This window comes from Pezoporus wallicus, unplaced genomic scaffold (genome assembly GCF_028554395.1).
Source record: "Pezoporus wallicus isolate ANWC-B61680 ecotype Strahan unplaced genomic scaffold, APGP_CSIRO_Pwel_v1 contig_747, whole genome shotgun sequence".
Taxonomy (NCBI): domain Eukaryota; kingdom Metazoa; phylum Chordata; class Aves; order Psittaciformes; family Psittacidae; genus Pezoporus; species Pezoporus wallicus.
Window position 1 is genome coordinate 1310033 of NW_026638457.1, and position 22883 is coordinate 1332915.

A 22883-nucleotide genomic window follows, 5' to 3' on the forward strand; every position below is an offset into this window, starting at 1 on the left:
TTCTCCCTATACAACCTTGAAAGCAGATGTCTGAAACTGCCAATCCCCACACCCACAGTGCAGAGGTGACTATCTCTCAGTGAGCCTCTGAGATGGGTATATGACTTCCTGGCAATACCAGAGGCATCTCACGGTTCTGGTTCAATGTTAAAATGCCTACAATCCACCTATACACACACTGTCAGGAAAACGACTCTGAAGCAGAGAGTATTAAGTAAGTTTAACATCAGGGAATTGCTCAAACTTCTTGCTGGCTGCCGTCCAAAGTCACTGCACACTTAACTATCTGCTGAATAACCCCTAACGTGATGCTTTCAGCTGCCCAGGAGCCAAGTTTCATGCCACCATGCTGTTGATACCTGAGAGAATTAACAGCAGAGTTGCTTCTTTCAGATGTCTCCTGGTCTGCCTACAGGGTCCTGTACAATGTCCTGTGCCGAGTATCACAGTACACCCCACAATATCAGCCTTGTCTTATAAACACCTATTAAACGCATCATTAAATATTCTGTTATAATATCTGCTCTATCTGTTAAAAGTCACAAGTTTTACTTTCGGGAAGTAATACTAAAGTCAGGCATCTGTTCTGTATTCTACAGTGCAGTGGGACTCGAATTTTGAGGACATCTCTCTGTATTAATCTTTCTTGCAGAGGTTTTTATTTTTTTAATGTACTTTTTTCTTTAAAAAAAAAAAAAAAAAAGAAAGCATCTTTTTAGAAGTACAATCCTCCTGAGATGAATAAAACTCCTCCCAGGTACAGCAGCTCACAAGCAGCTACAATGCAAGTTCAGTAAGTCACTTTCATAATGAAAAGAACGTCCATGTTCTGCACTATTAAGTAGCCTAAGGAGGCTTTTAGTTACTGCATTATCTGAAGTAACAATAGCCAATTTAGGCGAAAAGATTATCTAGTTCAACTTGATAAGATTACTGTACCGAAAGAGAAGCCGCAGAGAATTTTTTGTGGAGCTATTAAGACACAAAAAGAATCTTTACTTGCCATTAATATTGTAAAGTTGAAATTTGAGTTACTAAAAAAACCAGGCAGCCTGCTCACCAGTTGTTGCACTTTAAGGGCAAACTTACCATTCCCAAAGTCCAGTAAGTAGTTTCAGAAATACAGGTTATTGAACAGAAGTGAAAAACCCAAATACCACAGCCATTAATGAAAGTTTCCTGAGAACTTTAAGGGGAAAAAACCCAGATGTTACAGGGCTAGAGCTGTCCCAAAAGATAATCCGTAACACAGAAAATATCTGAAAGATCCAACTTTCCAGGCAAACAGGAATCATTACAAGCTTATAATCAAATGGAATAAATTTCCCAAATGAGTTGTTTTCTTTGGACGTCTGTCCTCGATTCTTTTTTCTCACACCACTTACTTAGGGTAGGTGTAAGTTAAATGGATAACTAGCAATGTCATGACTAATAAAAAGATTGCGGGATCACTAGAAATTATAAGTTTATTTTAAGAACACAGTATTGAAGAGGAAGAGAACGGGAAATCCGAACCTACCTTTTCTTACATTAACCCACACGGACAACAGAAGAGATTTTACACTGGAATCTGAAAGACTTTAATGTTTTAATACAGGTGGAAGGGTAAGACAGCTATATACATTTTGTGCAACATATACACAAGCCTTCTCTTAACAAACAACAGCTCTATCATACTGGTGCAACTCCAGGTGAATGTACTGCATTCCACAAGTTCAGTACTAGAGACCACTGTTGTTTCTCATTCTACTAAAATAATAAATTAGAAATTACAAATTTATGATTTCTTTAAGAACATACTGAATCAGATTTTCAAAAGTACAGTTTCAAGAGGGTCAGGTCACACTCAGTGTGAATTGAGTTGTGAAACTACTTTGATTCTCATGTGTTGCAATACAGGCTCTGCTTATATAGACATTTTAACATGTAATAAATTTGCTGTATCTTTCAATTACCACTCAACAGTATATTGAGAGTTCCTCTTCAGATGCATGACAACATTCAAATAACACTAAAATTCTGAAAATTAATACATAACCTGGGAGGGAAAACCAACAGAATTGATAAATATGTTGCCATTGTAAAGATAAAGGACTTGGCTAGTGTGTCATAGAGTGTAGTTTTAGGTATTGACAGTGTCAGAACGTTGAAGAGGAAAGGATTAGTCACCAGCACACTGCTAACCTGTATCATCATCTAGTTTTTGTATCTCATTTTGTCCAGCCTCTGTGAGGTAAGGTAAGAGTCTTTTATAGGCTTCTCTGTTGAAAAAAAAAAAAAAGAAACCAAAAGAAGGCAACATGTTATTTAAAGAATCTCGCACATCCTAGGAGTAAAAGCACATAACTCACAAAGGCATTATTTACATACTGGGATATTAAAACACAGTAACTCCCCCCCCCCCCCCATCTGTTCAACTACTTGTTTTGCTGTAAATTTTCAGCATTACCAGGTGGGAATAAGAGTAAGGCTTGCATTGTTTATGGCTAGAAGTGTAGTGAAGATGCTTAGAAGTCTACTTGCTTTGCAAACTGCTGTGAAATAGAACTTTTTTATTTTAGAACATTGAGTTTGCAAATAAGTCCTAGATGAGATGATTAGCATTTAGACTTCATCACATTTGCTATTTAACTTCTGTATGAGAAATAGCTCTGTGACTGACGCTACTGCGCAGTGATGTGAGCTGCTGGCATTAGGGCCGCAGACTGGCACTGGCACGGATTTAGATCATCCTCCCCAACAAAGGGCAAGGACTATTTTAAGATAAGCCTGGAATTCAGAAAGGGCCTGTCGCTCAAGTAGATTTTCCAGAAGAGTGCACATGTATTGACAAGGCTTTTCACCTTAAGTTCATTCTAATACTCTCCAACCTAGACAATATAATTATTGTTATAGTACTACCTCTGCCATTTAGGTCTATTCTAATTATCTATCTATGGCATGAAACATTAACTTGAGCAAACAAAACTGTAGTTTTCATACTAGCTCCTTGCAGTAATAACACTGGTCATCACTGCTATAAGCAACTAATACAACTTCTGAACTTTTTTTCTTTCATATATACACACACAGACATATATACACACATATATATATAAATGCAGGTAGTATGAAAATCCTGCACATAATGGTACTGTAGTTTGACCTTGGGTGAATTCCCTTAAATAACAGCAAACGTATTTCTTGGTAGAGGATAATAAAAAGTGAATAATGTGGTTACAACTGATTTAAATATATTTTTCATTAAATGGAAAACCCTGTGACTACCCTTTACTGTCTCATGAGTTGCATTCTTGCAAAACTCTGTCTTTTGGGATTTGTATAACCTGGGCCCTGCCAACATACACCTCAAAACTTCTCCAGCCTGAGGTGGGACTAGGATCTACCCTTTGAGAAGTCCCAGTGTGTGCATCACCTCATGTGCCATTTCCTCCTAATGCTACGTGGATTCACAAGTCAAATAGTCCTGTCCTAAGTAAGTTCTAGGAAGGCAAACAGAGGAAGTGTGAGCCTGCTGTGCCAGTTGGTGAGAGAAGGCCAGCCTTTCCTGGATGCCCACAATTCTTTTATGTTTGTAGTATGACAGAACTCTTGAAATCAAGCTATGCATATTTCTTTTCCAAACATCTCAGATCCTACCTGATTATACTGCAATTTTACATAAGAACCATAAAGTTCTCCAAAACAGGGACTGAAAGGAAAATTCCTTGGGGCAGGAATTCTTTTTTAGTCTGTTTTGCAACACACAGTACAGTAAGCAGTGGCAACCTGGCTTCCCATAAATTCTACTGGTCTTGTATCAGAACATCACTGAAAATACTCAGCATACAGATGGCTTAAAATCATGAAAGGCCTGAGTGAAGGGAGATCTCTGGCTAAATAAACTTGAAAATCATTTTGGAGTATCTGTGCAGCTGTCTAACACTGCTTTCTTTCAAGAGAATAAACCTCTGCTGCTCATTGTCAAAGAACAATAACAAAAATCAAACCTCTGTGCAGTATTTCTTCCAAGACCTTGTTTGTGCTCTGAATCCTTCAGAGACTGTGTGATTGTGGGAGTCAGGCTGGTAACTAATGTCTGATCCAAGACTGCCACTGTTTCTAGTATGCTGAAAACCCGGTGATCATACACAGCAGTATAGTCCTGGATAAACTGCCTGAGGGGGACACAGAGGCATTTAATGCGAGGTCAAAACGAGATGCAGAGAACATGCCAAGAACAACTGAAGAGTTTAATCAGAACAAGCAATCTGGCTGTGTGGCAATTTTCATATTGTTACACTGAAATACTCTACATGGAATACTTTCTTTAAACAAACCCATGCTTTTGAAGGCTAATACTAAAACCCCCACACATTTATTTTCAAGCAAATTGGCAGACTCTGCTGCTGTTACTCCAGGGCTGCCTTGTTCCAGAGCACTTCACTTTGCAATGTGCCTGAATGCAGAACTAAGACACGTATTATTTAATAAAAAATAATAATTTAAAAAGTAAAAGACCAACAAAACAAGAGATCTAGATTCAGGTCTGAGGAAATAATGCTGGCATTTCTTATATACCTCCACTGAATCTTACGCAGGGAACGCCACTGAAGGGATGGAAGTGCACCCATTTGTCTCCTAAGGGTCTGAGGTTTTTAAAGATCACAGCTTACATTAAAATCAGAACACAGACCCTAAGGATGACACATCCCATGAAAGTAAGTGATACATCCTGTACAGACTGGCATGCCCACAAAAAGCCATTCTTCTTTCAGCGAGTCCCTCTGGAGCTTTCATCTAGCTATGACCCAATATAGCACCAGTGTTTGAGTTTGCTCAATGTCTTTTGGACTGAGTCTGAAATTCTCTGCTTTATCCATGTGAGAAACAGGATTTATTTTGCAGAGGTAAGGAATAAGTATAATTTACATTATAATAATCTATTATTTATTGGTCACAAAATCAAATAATAAAAATTTAAAACAAAAGCTAAGCTTAATATACAAGGATTTAATCTCCATTATATGCACTTCAGATCAGGCATGCACATCTTTCACAGTACCTAACACTGATCATCAGCATTCAGGAAGAGATTTTCCCATTGCAGCAGCACCACACCTCTACTACATAGCCTTCAACACGGTACCTGATCCATGAGAAAGCAGGTACCTTTCTCTCTTTCACTTTTTTTGCTCTGGCTTTTTGGCCAAGCTGTGTTTAAAACCAGCGCCAAAAGTAATGTTATTTAAATACCACCACCAAGTGACAATGCAGTATGTTGAGGATAATTAGCTATTTTAAAAAACATGTTTGCTGTCAATTGGCTTGCAGGAGTTTCACTGCCAATTGGCATATTTTCTGGTTACCTAAATACAGAAGTCAGCTGGGTGGCATGCTCTCCTCCTGACCCTGCTTGGCAGCCTTCTACCATGTACTGTACAATGTCGGTAGATAGTTTTTTAACTGTAAAAGAAAAATTACAAGATTCACACAGAGCTCTTGAACTGACCATCTGGAGAATGTCTTTCATGAAGACTAACATTTTTAAATGAGAGGAAAAGAATGGGCTTTATCTTGCTTTGATGCAAGGGAAATGACTGTGAGAGCAGTTAGTTAGATTGGCTATAAAGAACAGAATGAATCACAGATTTACGCAAAAGTCTTGTTTTCACCACCATTATCCTTTAAACATACAGATTTTTTAGTACACTATGGCCTCTTTAAGTGAAAGCAAAGAGATACCACTTAGTGGAAATAGAGATTTTATTTAAATTTCAGTTCTGTTTGTATTCTTTAATCATTTCTATTTGAATGAAAGAAAAGCAGTTGTGGCATTATATCCTACCCAAAGCTATAGAGACCTACTCTTTACTTTCAATGGTGGGTCGTCCTGAAATCCACCCTACGTTTTTGGGGGCGTGGGGGGGGAGGAAGAAACCCCCTAAAACTCCACTATTTTCTTCCCCTTTAATTGTTTCCAAATAATTATTTAAGTTGCAAGATGCAGCCCTTCCTTTGGAACTGAATGGCAAGGATGTTTCTACAAGGGTGCAGTGGAGCCCTGCCCAGGCAGGCAACGAGCTGGTGGCTGCAGCTGCACACCACATTCAGCTTATTCTGCTCCACAGCACGTTGCAAAGAAGGTACTCTCGCAGCTTCAGGCAGATACGGCTGTGATGGCAAAAGGGGGAAGAAAGGTGTGTGATGATTCAGCCAATTTCCTAAGCATATCTTGCCCTTGAAACTTTCACAGACGAGAATCAAAAAGTACTTTATTAGATAAAATTCCCAGGAGAAGTCAGAGGTGAATCCCCATTTTGCTTAATGCCTCTGCTGGCAGCAAGAAGCGGAAATTCTGAGCTTATGCACACATCCACATCCATTATACAACTGCGGGGTGAACAGAGTGCTGCATTTTTAGGAACTAAAAATAAAGAAGATCTCACTACCAAACAAAGCATGCTAAAAGAAGAAAGAAGATTCAAAGATGCCTTCAGAGAGCAACAAGCTACTTATAATCCATTTATGATGCCTCTATGGGGAGAACATATGCTAGTCTTATTTGGTCTCAAACCTTTAGGTGTCAGAAAATTTCCATGGTTACTAAGTCTGGAAGAAATGAGATGGGAAGTACAGGAAGAATGGAAATGCTCTTCAGACTCCTCACAAATTGATCATTAGAGAGCAAAAAGAGGTAGGATTTCTCTGCCTCTTGGAGACAGGCATCCCAGGTAATGAAAAAACAAAGCCTGTCCAGTTTATCAGGCCAAAGTATCCCATTCACATCATCTAAGAGTCTTAAATATTGGTATGAAAGATGCTCTGCAGTTCAAGAATCTTACAGGTGTGCAGGAATGTATTTAAAGCAAACAAGCAGCTCACCTTGTAGCTCATTAACCAGCACCAAGCATTTCAACACAGCCGGGAGAACTAAGTCAATGTCACATAGCTCAATGCTCTGGGTTCTCTTAAGTACATCAAGAATGAAAGCAAGAACTGAGGCCAAGCGTGGAGGTGGAGCGTTGCCTTTGAACTGCAAGTAGTTTTCACTGGGAAGACAAAGAAAACCAGAACAAAGTCTATAATTTGTTATTTCCATTCAATGCAAGCACCATATACCTTACAATAACTGGGATATTTCAGCAGGAGGCTTATTACATAGATTTCTATCTTTATTTAAGCCCAAATAATGGCTTCTTTGTCTTAGTCTTAGCAATAACTCCCAGTATATCAGAGGACAGCGATGCCTTCCGACTTCCGTGGAGAGGGAAGTAAGAAATAACAGCTATCAGTTATACTTAAAAAGCTAAGTTTGACTGCAAAAGTTAAAATAGAAAAGCTTCATAGAATAATTGAGTAAAGGGAGGAATCAAGATTCTAATACCCTAAAATGACATCCAAAATACAACTGTTGTTCAACTACTTTATTTATTTTTATGTGCTTTTGTCAACTCACAACCCAACTTGTGGTAACAGCTCTGCTGTTATACTGGTACTGTGATTTTATTTTTGTCAACAGTATGTTGTAACAGGAAAGCCAATGTTTGCTTTTGCTCCTCCAGAATTAACACAGTCATCTCCGGTATAAAATTTGTACCAAATATTAAAAGGTGACCTGTTAACCTGCAAGAAAAGCAAATTTTGACTTCATGCATAGCAAGTGTTCCAATTTGAACAGCTTGATTTGATATTTTTCTGCAAGAGAATACAAGAATCTGAACTACTGTTGATTTCGCATTACAAACTACTGAAATCTGAAGACAGTTTCAATTGAAGCATTTAGGAGAGAAGAACGCATGTAAAAAAGAACACAGCATTTATGCATCAGTTAGCAAGAGCACTCCCAGAACCTTGAAAAAACCTTTTCAGATATTGAATATTAGGTACTACCAGTACTCAAGCAAGGCATGCATGTTTACCGAGCAATGCATCAAAAACCACCATCCTTGTTAAAAGTGAGGAGTGCTTCTAGGACTTTCAAAAGAAGCCTGACTTTCAGGGTTCCGAGTTATTTCATTGCACAGCTTCAGAGCACCGGTATAACTTGGCAAATGAAGGTTGTAACACTCCTATATTTTTATATATGGCTAGTGAACTCTGTATGTATTTACATATAGACCTAGTGGCTGCCTCCTGGCCACCCAATAGTTTGTAAATCAGACTGCTGCTCAGTTCTAAGATTCTCCCCAGATCACTAAGGAACATTTAATGTCTTACCAAGTGCCATTTAATGTCACCAAGTGCCATTACAGTTTCAGAACTTTCTTTCCACTCTCAATGCACACATGCATGCACACATTCAAACCAGGTTTATTAAGATGATGAAGTTTGAGTGTTCATAACTTAAACCACATCAGAACTAAGACTGCAAAATCTAAATTCATTCCCATAATAAGTGATAATACAGGCTTTATTTACAGGATTCCTTATCATATTTGCCTAAGATCAACACTGAAATTCTTTTAATCAATATGTATACAGACTCTTCGACAAACAAAAATACAATTACCATGGATAAAAGCAGTAACAATATATTTGAAGGGGTTTAACTCCTCTCCCAACATAGACAAAAAGTACAGCTTGCTCCCTATTCTGCATTATATAAAACAAAGCTTTAGCCTTTCAGCAGCAGGGAATCAGCATTTAGAGCTGCTGTTGACATCGTGCAAGTAGTGACAGCACAGTGGACAAGTACTGTCTCCCTGCCTTTACATCTTCCTCTTCATTCCCACACACCAAATTCTGCATTTCTCTTTTCCAACCGTAAGCACTGCAACCCTGTGACATTAAATACAGCCTGAGACACAAACATATGATGATGTATATTGCAGTGTAACTTTTCTAGAAAAATACTTGCTTTCCATGTGATCCCATGTGACATTTTTTCTTCTAGTCCAGGATCTTTACCCTCAATGGCACTCTCATTGGTCACCAGATCTTCCCACTTTTACTCTCCTGATGCATACATGTTGTCTTTCCTTTGCTCCCTACCCAGCAACTTGGAAGCCTTTCCCACAGCCAAACTATCAGTTAACTGAGAAGAAAACAGTGGCATTCCCTTTCCCCTCAGCTATTTGTGAGATCTGAATAAGTGATGTTTTTTTACTTCAGTGGTCCTTACTTTATGACATGCAGAGTGGTCTTCCGTAGACGGAGCATCTGGGCAGCTGTAAGGGAACTGCATAAAGCAGTCAGCATTGGATGCTGGTTGGCTCCAAACACAGATGGAGAGGAAGGGAGAAATCGTCCAAAATAATGCTGAATAATGCTCCCAAGCAGTTGATTTAAATAGGCACCCTGTGTTTGGGACTGGCAGCATATAAAAGACAGACCCTGTAGAGGAAAATGTCAGAAAATGAGAAATAAATTTTTAACAATACTTTTGAATAAATCTTTATTTAACAACAGAAGTTGTTAAAGTTAGGTAAATACACACGCTGTAAACTGCTGCACAAACACAAACAAGCATCAGTAATTTGCTGCAGATATGACAGTCTACATAGGAAGAGAGAGCCAGGGCAAGACTTGCAAAGAAAACAAAATCTTGTACTAGATCAATTAATACATTGAAAGAAAAGCTCTGGGACACGCAAGCTCCCCTTCAAATCTGAAATAAAACCTTGACATTTCAGACCTGAGAAACCACCTCTGTGCCCAAGAGCTCCTAATTTCTTTTTCAACCTTGTACGTGGTCTAAGAAAGTACATTAGTCAGGTAAGATTTATGAAGGGAGAGAGAGAGAATACCTCATCTGTTTGTAAAGCACCATGTGAAATTTTTGCAGGAATGACATAGCAGAAAAATAAGCACTTAGAATCGTGGTCTGACAAGAAAAATCTTGCTCATAGCATGAACAAATTAGAGTAAATTAGGCACCATTTATAAGGGATTTAGAGGATTTTTTAAAAATCTGTTTAAGATAGGGCTAAATTTGCTGTCATTTATTCAATATAAGCTATATTGATCCAAAGAGAAATCTATAATGAAAGTGCTTGCCCAGAAAGTGCTTAGCTGAACACTACCTGTAGTTATACCATGTACACATGGTACACCTCTGAAAAAAGAGTATTCTTGTTACTGGTACAAGCTGCTGTGAAAGTTAAGAGTTTCCTTCCCTTCCTTTGATTGCTGAAAGGAAGAAGAACAAATCACTAAGAAAAAATAAAAACCTGCAATGATCTCCTATCAGAAGGGTCACTGTCAGCGGCACAAACAGAAGCCTCTTGAGAATTCAGTTTTCACAGTAGTTTTGTCCAACAAGAATAATGGCATAAAAGAAGTTCAAGCATAGAGTTCCCTAGGCAGCGACTTCAACAGTACTTCAAACTCCCACTAGCACTGCAATTCAGACTCCAGTTGTGGTAGGAGGAGTACCTGCCTGAATATTGGTGCTTGCTGAGGTAAGCTAACTCCCCTAATGAAGGAATGAATAGCTCATGACAAGCTGTAATACAAGCAGTATTTCTGTAGCTTTTCACATGGGACTCCCTCCCCAAAACCATTTTCATTTACACTTATCTGCATGAACATGACAGAATAATTCTTTCAGAAAAAAAAGCAGGCTGAGACATAGCTAAGGGTGTTCTTGGCACTTCCTTGAAATGGGCAGCTCCCGCTTTTGGTTCTACAGTAAACGAACAGAGGAAATACGAGCTTTCAAGGAATGAGGTGCTTCAGGACGTGCCTGAAGACTTGCTATAGGCGCCCCTCTTGAATACGGACATGTCTGGTTAGGGTTTAACTTCCCATAATTCTAGAGCTCCCGAGTAATTTTGCTGAGTCCCAACAATAAAAGCCACACTTCCTGAACTGGGGCTTTGATCAACAGTTCAGGTTCTCTTCTCCTTTTGTGTACATGCCGCAAAATTTTGTAGGGAAAAGCAGCTGCTACTATATCAGATTTCTTAAAAACACTGCTTGGCAAGCAGGCTCAGACCATTAGAGATGACAGATTATTTCGTATGTAAAGCTGAGTGTTTGGTGTTTTCAGTAAGATGTTGCAGCAGGCACGAAGAAGAGTTGCTGCCTGTACTTTCTACAGTACAGCACTTCGAAAAAGACAGAAAATATTCCACTGCCCCAAAATCAGAACTGGCACTCTTTAGACTGAGTTAATCTGCGAGAAAGAGTATGAATCTATCTGATAAAAGGGACACAAAGAACATCACAACCTGACAGCAGACACCTGTAGGAATACATGAAGAACATTAAGACCTATGAAGAACTAACAATAATTACTGAGACAGTTCTTCAATTTGAGGATCAACAAATGCCACGCAGTGTCAAGAAAAGAGGGAAGAAATCAGTTATTATTAAATAATAAGAGTTACTATTTTTAAGAAATGATCCAAATTATCCTTAATAGGTTCAATAAATAGCAAAAAACATTAGAGTTTAGGTTATCTGAAGGAACACTGAATAATTTTTGCAGATCTTCCAATAGTTTCAATTGAAGATGGAGCAACAAACCTAGCCTGACCCTTTGTAAAAGCATTTTCATTTTCTGAGTTGAAGTAAACTGATTCTAATTTCTGGGAGCAGGGGATTTGGAGAGATGTAATATGAAAAAGAAGCAAATGATTAAAGGAAAATCAAACCAAACAAAAACCCACCACCAACAAAACAACACACTGCCAAGATCATTACTGACAGATACTCTTCTTGACTAGAAAGTTAAGAAAGGACACAAGTTAACTAGTGATGTTTTTTCTTTAGCTGTCCGATGAGGATTGAGAGGGCTCTTGAAATCCTGTGAGGAGAGCTGTTAACTTGTAAAAAAAAACATTGAAAAAGAAAACACCTTTTTTTTCTGTAAGCTAATCTTTTCTTTAGGAAAGATTCTAGGTTCCTTTTCGATGGGTCAGGCAGAGATGCTGCCACCCAAAAAAGGTCTTATTTTTAAAGCTACATAGTAATAACAAAATTCTCACTTGAAGAAGGATCCTCATAACTTTTTCTTAATGAAAGTTACAAGATTAGCACTAACAGCTTCCAAGATATTAATTCAGTTCTTTTTTCCAGTGATAAAAGTTGCCTGCTTCTTCGTTAGGAGCCAGAAAAACACCCCTAAGCAAAAAAAACCTTCTCTTCTACATAGCAGAAAAATCCACACATCAGTCCTCACACAGGAAGGGCACATCCACAGCACCAAAGGTCTTCAGGGAAGAATCATCACACATTTGACTCTGATGTTTCTACTGTGCCCTAGAAGTTTCCAGAAAAGAACTTGGGTTTCTCTTTTGGACAAGAAAGCCCATAGCTCAACACCATGTCCTGTATTTTGGACTCCTCCTTTTTCTTACAAAGCGCAAAGAGCAACAGACCTGCACAAGGTCTGACCACGCCATATTCCAAGTGGCACAAGGGATAAATTACCAACACTGCACAGTAGCTGCAGATCTCCGAGTATAATGGCAAAACATCGCAGGCAGTGCTGGCCAGGGATGTGATTAGAAGGAAATAACATGGAACTTTCTTCTTTTTAATCCCGCCAGTAATTAACAGAGATGAAGGAAGCTACTGTTCATGTCAGACAGAAAAGAAACACATGCTACGGGACTGCAGTTCTGGACCAGAGATCTGAAATCAGTCACATGTGACCCCTAGGACAATCCCTACAAAGCAGATGGACTTTAAAGGCTTGATAGAGCCGCTCTCCTTTTCTTAACTATGCTCTTTATCTATCTTCTAAGGTTAAAAAGAGAAGGGAAAAAAAAACCCAAAGAATTTTTAAGGGGAGCAGAGGGGCATGACAACATCTGCTCCTCATTTTAGCAGAAAGGCAACTGACTCCTGTGTGTGCTCACTGCAGGAACCTTTTGTGGCCAGAGCTGCCTCTTTCTTCTGATTTATCCATATATCTGTAAATCACCTGTGGAGAGCGAAGAACCGATTAGTATGGATTACTGGAACTATTCACTGCAGAAATGCCAAGCTATCTAATGATGACTTATAATATCAGTCCCGCTGTTGGAATAAATCTGCTGTTCGCCAATTAATGTTGTACAATTCCTATTAAACACATACTATAATTCACAAAATGTATTAATAAGCTTGCTCAAATATCGGACCACAGATGTGGCTCACAGGAGGGCTTTTAAGGTCTGATCTCTGACAACTGCTGAGCCTGCACAGACCCATTAAAATCACTGGAAAATGTATGTGCCAAGCACTACTTAGAATTAAGCTCTTTCAACACTCTCCTGTATTTAGACAGCAATCAACCATCTGTATTTGGACAGGATCAATGCTGATAAATCAAGCAGGGTATCTTACCTTTCCCATCATTATGTATATTACGCTTATTCCATGCACCCACAGCGTATTCTACAAGATATATTTAAACTATTATTTCTTCTCCAAAATAAGTCCTGTACACCGCTTCTGTTCTTTTCCATATTACTGATAAATATGTCCTAAAATTCCTTAAAATAATTCCCCAAAAAATCCATCCAAGTGCAATCTCAGTCTGAAATTTCACATGGTAGGCTTCAGCAATCCACTATCACACAAATCAGCTCAACTTCTTTTTACAGTGGCAAAATACCCAGTCTTAGATTTTACACGTCTCACTATCTCATATCTAAGAACACTTCCATAAAATTATAAAATGGCTGTTCATTCATGTTACTGATGTTTTACATTCTAAAGTCCATTATTCAATCAACTCTGAGGACAAATTTGATACTGTATCCCAACAAAATCGTTCATAGGTCACCAAATATTATCTAAACAGATGCAAGTGAAAGAAGTAACAGCCAGACAGTAACCCTGTAGGCAAGAAAGAAAAAATACCAGTTTAAAAGTTGCTAGAACTAAGCTATTTTGACAAGGCAACATCGGTGACTCAGTTTGAAGGAAACTTCTAGATAAGCTCAATGTACAGTGGAGAACAGCCCAGTTGCCCAAGAGCTGTCAAAAGGCAGACCTGTATAGCCCAAATTTATATATACAGTAAACACAAACATAACAAGTAAATACAGTCAGTGTGAACTGAGGAGAGAGAAATGCAATGGCTGGTCTTAATTCGTGCATTTGACAATTATTTGTGCTTGTTAATTAAACAAATTTGAAATTAAACAAAGCCTGTTAATTTTGAGCTATTAAAAATAAATGTGTAGGTTTGGGGTGGTTAAGAAAGGTGAGACAGAGTCACCAGTTTTGATGAATTGGGAAGATAGCAATAAACAGTGCTGTTGGGGGAGAAGGAGCTTCCTACGATGTTCTAAAAGATGAACAATTGTAGGGTGACAATTAAAGGGTATTCATTACAGGGTGATGAACAAAGACAATGCCCTCTCACAGTTTAGTACAGTGACAACATTATCCTTGTTTTATATCCTGCTGCCCAAGTTACGTGGCCAGTTGCATTACCATTACACAGGGTATGTGACTGGGGAATCTTTTTCTACACAACTCAGGAATTCTGTAGGATTTCATACCATCCCTGCATCAACAAATGTGTGAAATTAATTACCTGCTAGTAAGACTGATCTCAAATCCTTTCAAAACCCACATAAAAAGGTCAAATAAACCACATTAAGATTAGTTACTAAAAGCTCTGGAAAGAGGGAAGTTTTGCAAACCATTGCTTGCAGAATTATGTTTTCTGAATATTTAAGGAGTTTTTCTTGACAAAGGAGGAGCAGCCCAGCCTGAAGGAGCTGAAGAACGAGAATTCAGGACAAGAAAAGCAGATTGAGGAGGAGCCCAGAACTTTTCAGAAGGCTGGCAAAAGAAAAAAAAAGAATCAAAAAGACCTCTGAGTAGAAATGCTACTCAAGTGCTTTTATGCTCTGACTATGAATAAAGAATCTGCATGCATAACAAGATATTTTGCATGGTGTCCAAATTCCTATTTCTTTATTTTCATGTAACTGCCAAGGAATTAAGTTGTAAAGTGGAGTATTAACAGGGACAGAGCTATAAACCAATGTTTGTCTAACATTAGGGTGGATGAATTAAGGCTCCTGCACTAAAACATCACTGCTCCACCTCCATGAATGGGCACCAGACCCAGGGCAGCCACCCAAGGAGAGTCTGATCACACATTTCACCATAGAATTATAGAATAGAATCATAGAACAGGGTTGGAAAGGACCTTATGATCACCTAATTTCACCCCCCCTGCCATGGGCAGGGACACCTCACACCAGACCATGGTCCCAAAGGCTCTGTCTAACCCAGCCTTGAACACTGCCAGGGATGGAGCATTTACCATTTCTTTGGGCAATCAATTCCAGTGCCTCACCACCCTCACAGTAAAGAACTTCTTCCTTATGTCTAACCTGAACTTCCCCCGTTTAAGTTTGAACCCGTTACCCCTTGTCTTATCGCTGCAGTCCCTGATGAAGAGCCAGTAGTTTAAGTTAGTCAAGGTGGGATTACTAACAGAGGATGCTGGTTCTCTGCCTTTCCTCCCATCACGTTTACAAGCTTTCCCTCCCACATACAGTGTTTTATCAGTTTTCTGGTTTGGGGGTTGTTTTTAGTTTGTTTGTTTGTTTCATGGGCTAGTTACAAGTTGAATCAGCTCACAATTTGCTAATCACAGAACCATTAAAGCAAATTAATTGGGAATGCACATGAGGGTGAAAGGGAATGAATTTAGCCCTAAGTCAACTTAGCTGAAGCCAACTGTGAAACGATAACCTGAGAAGTCAGCGATTGCCTACAATCCACTTGATCTCAAAGGAGTTCAGAAGCAGTCCTAAGAGAATTTAAAACTGATATTAAAATATTTTCAAGTTGATTCTAAACTGGAATTTTTCCACGTCCCAATTAAAGGGGAAGAAAGTATTTTGGAATGAATGAAGCATTTTGAAGCTCATAAAAATGCTGCAACTTTGTAAATACAAACAATTCATAAAATGTAGAAGTTCCACATTGAAACAGGAAAAATAAAGTCTTCTCCTCTTTGTCTTCTTTCTCCGGAAGCTTTTGTCAAATTAAAGAATTACTTGTTTTCTAGAAGCAGCAACTGTCTAAAATAAACTATCTGGCCAGTAAGATCGCTTAGCTTAGCCGGAAAGCACATGGACTATGCACCAGACTGCTGAAGAATAGGACAGTGAGGTCAGGAAGTCAGAGACTGGCAAAGAAAACAGGAAACAAAGGTCCACAACACTTGGACTTCAAAACAACTGGAGTGCTTTCATCTTAACTCTACATCCGTATGTGCAGACTACAGAGAAACAGTGCTCTCCAACTGAAATCCTAAATTAGCAAACAGTCACACTCCGTAGTAATACCAGTGTCCAGATGGCCCTACATGTATATAGCTTCTGAAAATACCTACAGAGCAGCAAAGAAAGTCATATTTTGCACATCATTATATAATCATTTTCACTTCCCTGTGACATGCCATGGATCACAGTGCAACTTTTAAAGGAATAAATCCAAGGGATGTTTAGACTGTCACCCCTGCGTTGTTTCACAATACAATCCTGTAAAACGATCAGTTAAGACTGCAATCAAAATGAAGACTAAGAGGAAATGGAAAATAGTAAGCAAAGAAGACCCAGGGATTTACAAGGAAAAACATGTCATTTATTTTAAAAAAATATTCTTTTCTATTCCTCACCAGAAGGATTTAGTCTTTTTCTACAAGCCTCACAGTTTCAAGAGTGACAGGTAAGTTGAGGGAAGAATAGGAGGAATAACAGGCAAGGCTTTATTCATGTAAGTGTAAGCAGCAGGAACTTGATTCAGGAAAACATATTCTCAAACTATTAAGATAAAACAGTGTCATGACATACAGAGAAGTTTCTTTTGTTCCTAAGGGCAATGAAAAAAAAAGCAGTTCAACTTTAATTATCCACAGTTAGCCAAGTCAAGGATGATTTAAAACATCTGTTTGCTCTGTCATCTCAACTAGTGTCTTGCTACATACTAAGATTATTTGATCCATTGCTTCAGAAATCTGTCACATCAGACCAGTGTAAACAGCAGGTTGGCTAAAAGCTTTACGTATAAAGCAATTAGACTAGAAGCTCTGGAGTGTACCACAGCCTAACTGCATGCAACAAGAGGAAAGGGTGGCATTTTTCCTTCTAATTCTACAAGAAGAAAAAGCTCTTCTTGCTGCTTCAGTCAACGTTTGTTTTGATTATGGAAAAAGAAAACATCTTTTGCAATATGAATCTTTTCCTGAAGACACATTTGTCTGCTGATAATAGAGTTCAGACATTTACCTGAAGATAAAGAGGTAGGCTTTCCTGAATGGAAGACAGCAAAGCCACAGGCAGCTCTTTGTCCTGTTGGAGCACAGAGTGTGGCAGCAGTAAGCAATCCACAATGCGGAACAAGAGTTGCTGTGCTTTGGAAGTAGCCAGTATTGGTGCCCAGAACTTTACCAGACAACCTGTTGGGAAAAAACAAACAAACAAACAATCAACAAAACCAAACCAAACCAACAAACAAAACCCAAACCAAAACAAACAAAACCCAACCCCCAAAATTGCAAGAAATCCCAAAGCAATTTAAGTCCCATGCACTCATTCCATGGTATTCCTTTAAAAAATCCCAGTCAAGATAACCCAAGTCCATTTCCAGTTCAGCAAAATGAAAGTACTAAATTGATTCAATACAAGTTTCCAGGGAAGTGAAGCTGCTGTAGTAATGCTGAAGAAAGGATAGCCTCCCACACCCATGCAGAAAAATTAACTAAACTTGATACATAACACTACTGCAATCAGCACACATGCACTTAAAACATTTACCTTACTGTCTGCGTTCATTGCATTTTTCAGAGTGACACTGCCTCTGCCCTCCCTTCACATTTATCTAACACTGTGGCCATATCAGCAACTACTCACACAGCAATTCAATGTTAGGAAAACATTATATATCTTTCAAAATCTCTTTCATGCATCTAATTCAGGAGGCTAAAAAGAATGTGGGGCAGCCAACTCCTTTAAACCAGTATGGTTTCTCCAGACCTTTGTCACTCCTAATTCACAAAATGAGAACCTCAAAGAGCATCTTTCTTGTTTTCAACACATTAACTTCTCACGTATATAGCTCTGAGCTGGTTTTAAGATCTTCCTTTTGAGTTGCAAAAAAAAAAAAGGAAAAAGATATTGATATGTAAATACCCTAACTTTGATGAATAACTTTAATGCAGGTGAAATATAATTTTTCTTGAGGAAATAACTCCATATATCATATGAGTGTTAATATTCAAAATACAGATTAAATAGAACAAGATTCCTATTAACTTTAGATTTAATCAGAAGCAAGAAAATGTTTGCTGGGTTGGAAATATAGAAGTATCCCAAGAAAATATGCTTAAGACGTTGAAAATAATGAGAGAGCAAAAGTAGGCTGTTACAAGATATTATTAGTCTATAAAAGTCATTCATTACCATCCCTAAAACCAAGGCTAAGCAACATTAATCTTGTGGAGTGAAAGAAAACACAATGATCAATAATAGAGAAAGAGAACAATCACTTAACAATACTTCTAATAATGTTGTTAAAGCTGCCTGCTTTGAAGGAAATGTGCTCATTCCAGCTAGAAGTACTCCTTCTGCTATCACTGCTGTGATGCAGGGGACAGCAGAAGACGGTCTGAACACAGGAGGGAGGTGTTTAGATTTGATAAATTTCTTGCTCTATCTTTATAATTTAACAAGCCCACAGAAGGCAAAGAAGTAACTGAATTACACCCAATTGGGCTTTTTTTGTCTTTTAAACCTTCATTATGTTTTCATTACTAAAAAGAAAGCCTGTCATAACACTGCTTCACTGTCTCATGATTGTTTCTGGTTTTGTTTAGGGAAACCAGGTAGTTTTCAGTAGTAAAAGACATGAAAACATCTTAAATATTGATTTACAGGAATAATTAAAAACAAAGCAACACAACAAAAAAACACAAGGAGATTAGATATCAGGATAAAACCCAAAGAAAATCAGTGGAAGAAAATTAAATATCTAGCTAACATCTTGGTGACTTTTTTTTAAACCATTAAAGTGGACAGTATATATATATATATATATATATATATAATTATGATATATATAAAAATATAAAAACTCACATTTTATTGATTCTGTAAAACTATTTCCTAACATGGGTTGCAAAATAATTACCTACGATCCAATATGTAAGCTGCAGACCTTCCGGAGGTCCTTTTACTTTCAGGTAAGGTTTTACATTCTTTAATACATCACCTAAATACTCCAGAGTCTTTGCTACCATGGCAGATTTCTCAGGGAGTGTCTGAAGGCTGCTGTAAGTTCTACCAACAGCCTGAGAAAACAAAAAACACTGAAATAAATACAAATGAAATCACTACATTTCTTATGAAGTTTGTGTAATTATTTTCTTTCTGTACATGCAAAAATCTGAGAGAAAGTTCCTTTTCACTAAAATTGTCCTGTGAGGCTAACAGAGATATACAGTACCTTAATGAATTGTACAAGAGCATTTTTAGGGTCTTGCTTGAAAACTGACTCTTCTACATGACCCTTTGAAAGAATGTTTTGTACTTCTGAGAGCTTGGAGATCAGTCTTGTCATTTCAGTCAGCTGCTCCGTATAGGCTTTCCCTGGTTGTTACAAGAGAGCACAGCAGTAAATACAGTGTACAGTTGTCCTTTCCAATTTATCTTAGTCCCAAAATAATAAAATGAAACATGCTTTCAAAACGTCTAAAATACAAGGATTCTGCAACAGAGTGCACCTCTCTAGACAAAGAATGTGTGTCCAAAGTAGTTATTTTTCTAATACAGTTATAAGAGAATTAATAGTTTTAAGTATGGATAACAAAGTCTTTAATTTCACTGATGGCTTTCTTCAAAATCTACAAAATGTATATGAAAAACAGTCACTGGAAGATGTATTCTACAGATAAACAGAACTGCACTGTTTTATAGAAGGGATTGCTCTAAGAAACCAAAATATCCAATACAAAAAAGGCAAGAATTAATTGCAACTGATTTTTTTTTCCCTTGTTTTTTCTTTTAGGGCATTCACAGCATGATTTCTGACTATTTACTTCAGATTTTCACTTTTTTTCAGAGCAGTTTCTCCATGGGGGAAAATAGCTTGTCTCCTTGGGAGCAAGTTTTTGTTCTTTGCTTCCAAGGAAACAGCTCTTTTATCTTTGTTTGTGATAAATTTGTCATATGCAGAGCAGGCAAACTATCAATAAATAGCACAAGCGGCGAAAAGAAACACATTTTGTAATTAGGTAAAAGTAAAGGAATACAAACAAAAATACATTTTGTAATTAGCTGAAAATGTTTGCCAGTTTTGCAATATAGAATCGCTACTGCAAACATTAGGGAAATGTGAACACTTACCAACTGTTCGCTCAGCATCTGTCTTGGCCAGCATACCACTTGGTTGATCTATGAACATTTGCAAAACGCATCGAAACCAAGAACGTACTGTCAAAGCTTCATAGGATGTATATCCCATACTAGAAAAAGCTTCACACAGTGCACTGCATGGGTAGAAGAGGAAGAAAAAGGTAGAGATCTAACAAAAGTGCCAGAGTGGCTCATTTTGCTGCAGACATACAGAAACAGGGCACAGAAACAATTAGAAATAAAGCAACAGAAAGGCCAACTGGCATTCGTTCTGTGTACTCTACAGACTTTGCTCACAATATCCTGATGCCCAAATACAGAGAACATGATAAATCTGGTAATGCCACACATGGTAATATAAAAGCATATATATATACATGCACGTGTTTTTTTTTGCTACATAAAAACAGAGGGGAAAATTCACATTGGGAAATGCTTATTCTAACAATGGGTAATTTGACAATATGATCTAAACTGACGATGTTTGGTGCTGGAAATGGTTATCTGAATCAACCATGAACTTCGTATTGACACTGCTTTAGCTACTCCATCCTTTCAGACAAAGCTAGCTCAGCAGACTTGCTGCATATACTTTCAGTCAAACACAGCCAGGTGTCAGGTTGGAGCCAATGGCACCATGAACACTCAGTGCACAATCCCTGAACTCTACTGTTCAGTATTCCCAAAGCTTTACTTGCCTTTACCACCATGAGCAGCTGCTGTGATCACTTTATCCCAAGCATACCAGCCCCACATCATTAATTCCACAGAAACCCCTTGATAATGGACAGCAGGTCTGTTCTGCAACCTGATTCCAGTTCCTATTGGACAAGCTCTGTGCGTGCTTCAGGTCAGTGAAATTTCTTCCAAATAGCTACACCTTTCATGTGAGAGATTTGCTCCCTGGTCAGTCCTAAGTGCTTCAACTTTGATGAAAAATGTTTGTACTCTTTTTCTTGATATATGTACATATAAATCTACTTATTTTCTACCAAATTTTTACTCATGCTTGCTTCCAGATGGGAACCAAACAGGATTCTGCTTCTCACATTAATAAAGTTTTTCTTTCTGTTTCATTTTGTTAAAACCAGTGTCAGCTGCATATTTTGACTGTACATCCCTGCTGAGGTACTATGGACAAAATAAATAGACCAAATGCAAGCAAATAAAATATAAAAAATGAAAATCAGATTCCAGCACCAAAAAAACAGGATGCCTATGGACTTAATGCTCTTTACAGTAATGTATAAAAAATTCCAGCCTTATGTAATCTTGATGTACACAGCTAGTCTACTTCGCCTCAAAGGCTTACAAAATCACTTCCTGCTGTAGTCTCATCTCTCATTTCTCTTGCTTACTAGTAGGTAAGCCACTCAGGCATCTTTCTAAAACTAGAGAGCAATACGCCCCTAATCCTTAAGAAAGGCAAGAACAACTACTATCTGCCAGAATCATGGCAAATGGTTCTTTTAAACCAGTGAGCTCATACAAATGCCTGCAGTTAGTTTAGACTGGTTATAATACTATCACACATCACACAAGAGATATCTGGAGAGGAACTTCTAGGCATAACTGCAAAAGAAATGCCAAAGCTCGTGTGCATATTCCCAAAGCTTTCAGGGTATATAACAGCATCAGCAACAAAATAATCTTTTTACTTTTCAACTGAGAATGTTTGATGTGAAAATTATCAGAGCGCAGTTAACAATGAAGTCTTAAGATCCCAGCACTTAGATACTTTGATAACTTTTGCTCTACAACTGCCTAAGGTAAAGAAGTACATGAATCATGCCACAAAAATCTGCCATCTTATTAGCATATAAGAAAATGTCAGTGCTTGAAGTATGATACCTCTGTATAATTCTACCAAAAAAAGTCTTATTTTAGGTACTCATGAGGAAATCCGAGCACCTTACAGCTCTGATGATGAGGTAGGAACATACCTTTGCCTAGTCTCAGATACTTCAGTTTTTAAGGCAACTGATAGGGGAAAGAGACAATTCTCCCTGGGGCTGGACAATCGTGAACCCAACAAAGGGGGCAAAAATATTTGCCTCTGTGTGAGTGCTTTCTGTCCTATGCTTCCAGCAGGGAAGATTCAGAAAAGTAAGTGAGAACATACGAGAGAGAACCAGAAAGAATGAGAACATGCACATATAAGCAAAAGACAAATACCCTCAACTATGGAGCCATGATTTTTCCTGCTAGTTCTCTCAGCATGGATCCAGGAACCTGACATAGAATCATAGAATCAATTAGGTTGAAAAAGACCTTTAAGATCACATTTTCAGTTACTCCATGGCACAACCTGCCAGAAGAGGGAAAGGGCCTCTTATTCCTTCCTACAGTATTATTTGGAAACAAAGGTTTGAATTCCCTAGGAGTGCAAGACCCACTTAACTTGGGTGTTACAAATGTAATCAAGTAATGTACCCCAGAGAGCTATCTCCACCACTAACTGCAGTTTTAGATGAAATTATGGCAGCAGGGCTGTATGGGGAACTCAGTACTAGCTACATGTGTGTGCTCTGCACTTGTAATGCAATCGTGCCCCCAAACACCTGGGAACAGAATGTTTTGCCCATG

General features: G+C 38.2%; 1 protein-coding gene across 2 annotated transcripts in view; it reads right to left on the reverse strand.

The window, feature by feature from the left end:
• Positions 1–1556: 1556 nt before the first annotated feature.
• Positions 1557–22883, reverse strand: part of MMS22L (MMS22 like, DNA repair protein) — a 90999-nt gene continuing 69672 nt past the window's right edge. The window contains exons 17-26 of one of the 2 annotated variants that reach the window (XM_057410826.1): positions 20289–20431; positions 19390–19532; positions 19075–19234; positions 17175–17344; positions 9104–9315; positions 6865–7031; positions 5349–5445; positions 3990–4157; positions 2185–2261; positions 1557–1746 (exon numbers count right to left, since the gene is read on the reverse strand). In XM_057410826.1, the coding sequence (XP_057266809.1) occupies positions 1742–1746; positions 2185–2261; positions 3990–4157; positions 5349–5445; positions 6865–7031; positions 9104–9315; positions 17175–17344; positions 19075–19234; positions 19390–19532; positions 20289–20431 (1342 nt within the window). In that variant the 3' untranslated portion in view covers positions 1557–1741. Of the gene's footprint in view, positions 1750–2184; positions 2262–3989; positions 4158–5348; positions 5446–6864; positions 7032–9103; positions 9316–17174; positions 17345–19074; positions 19235–19389; positions 19533–20288; positions 20432–22883 lie in introns of both variants that reach the window. The other variant, XM_057410825.1, reaches the window with a different exon arrangement.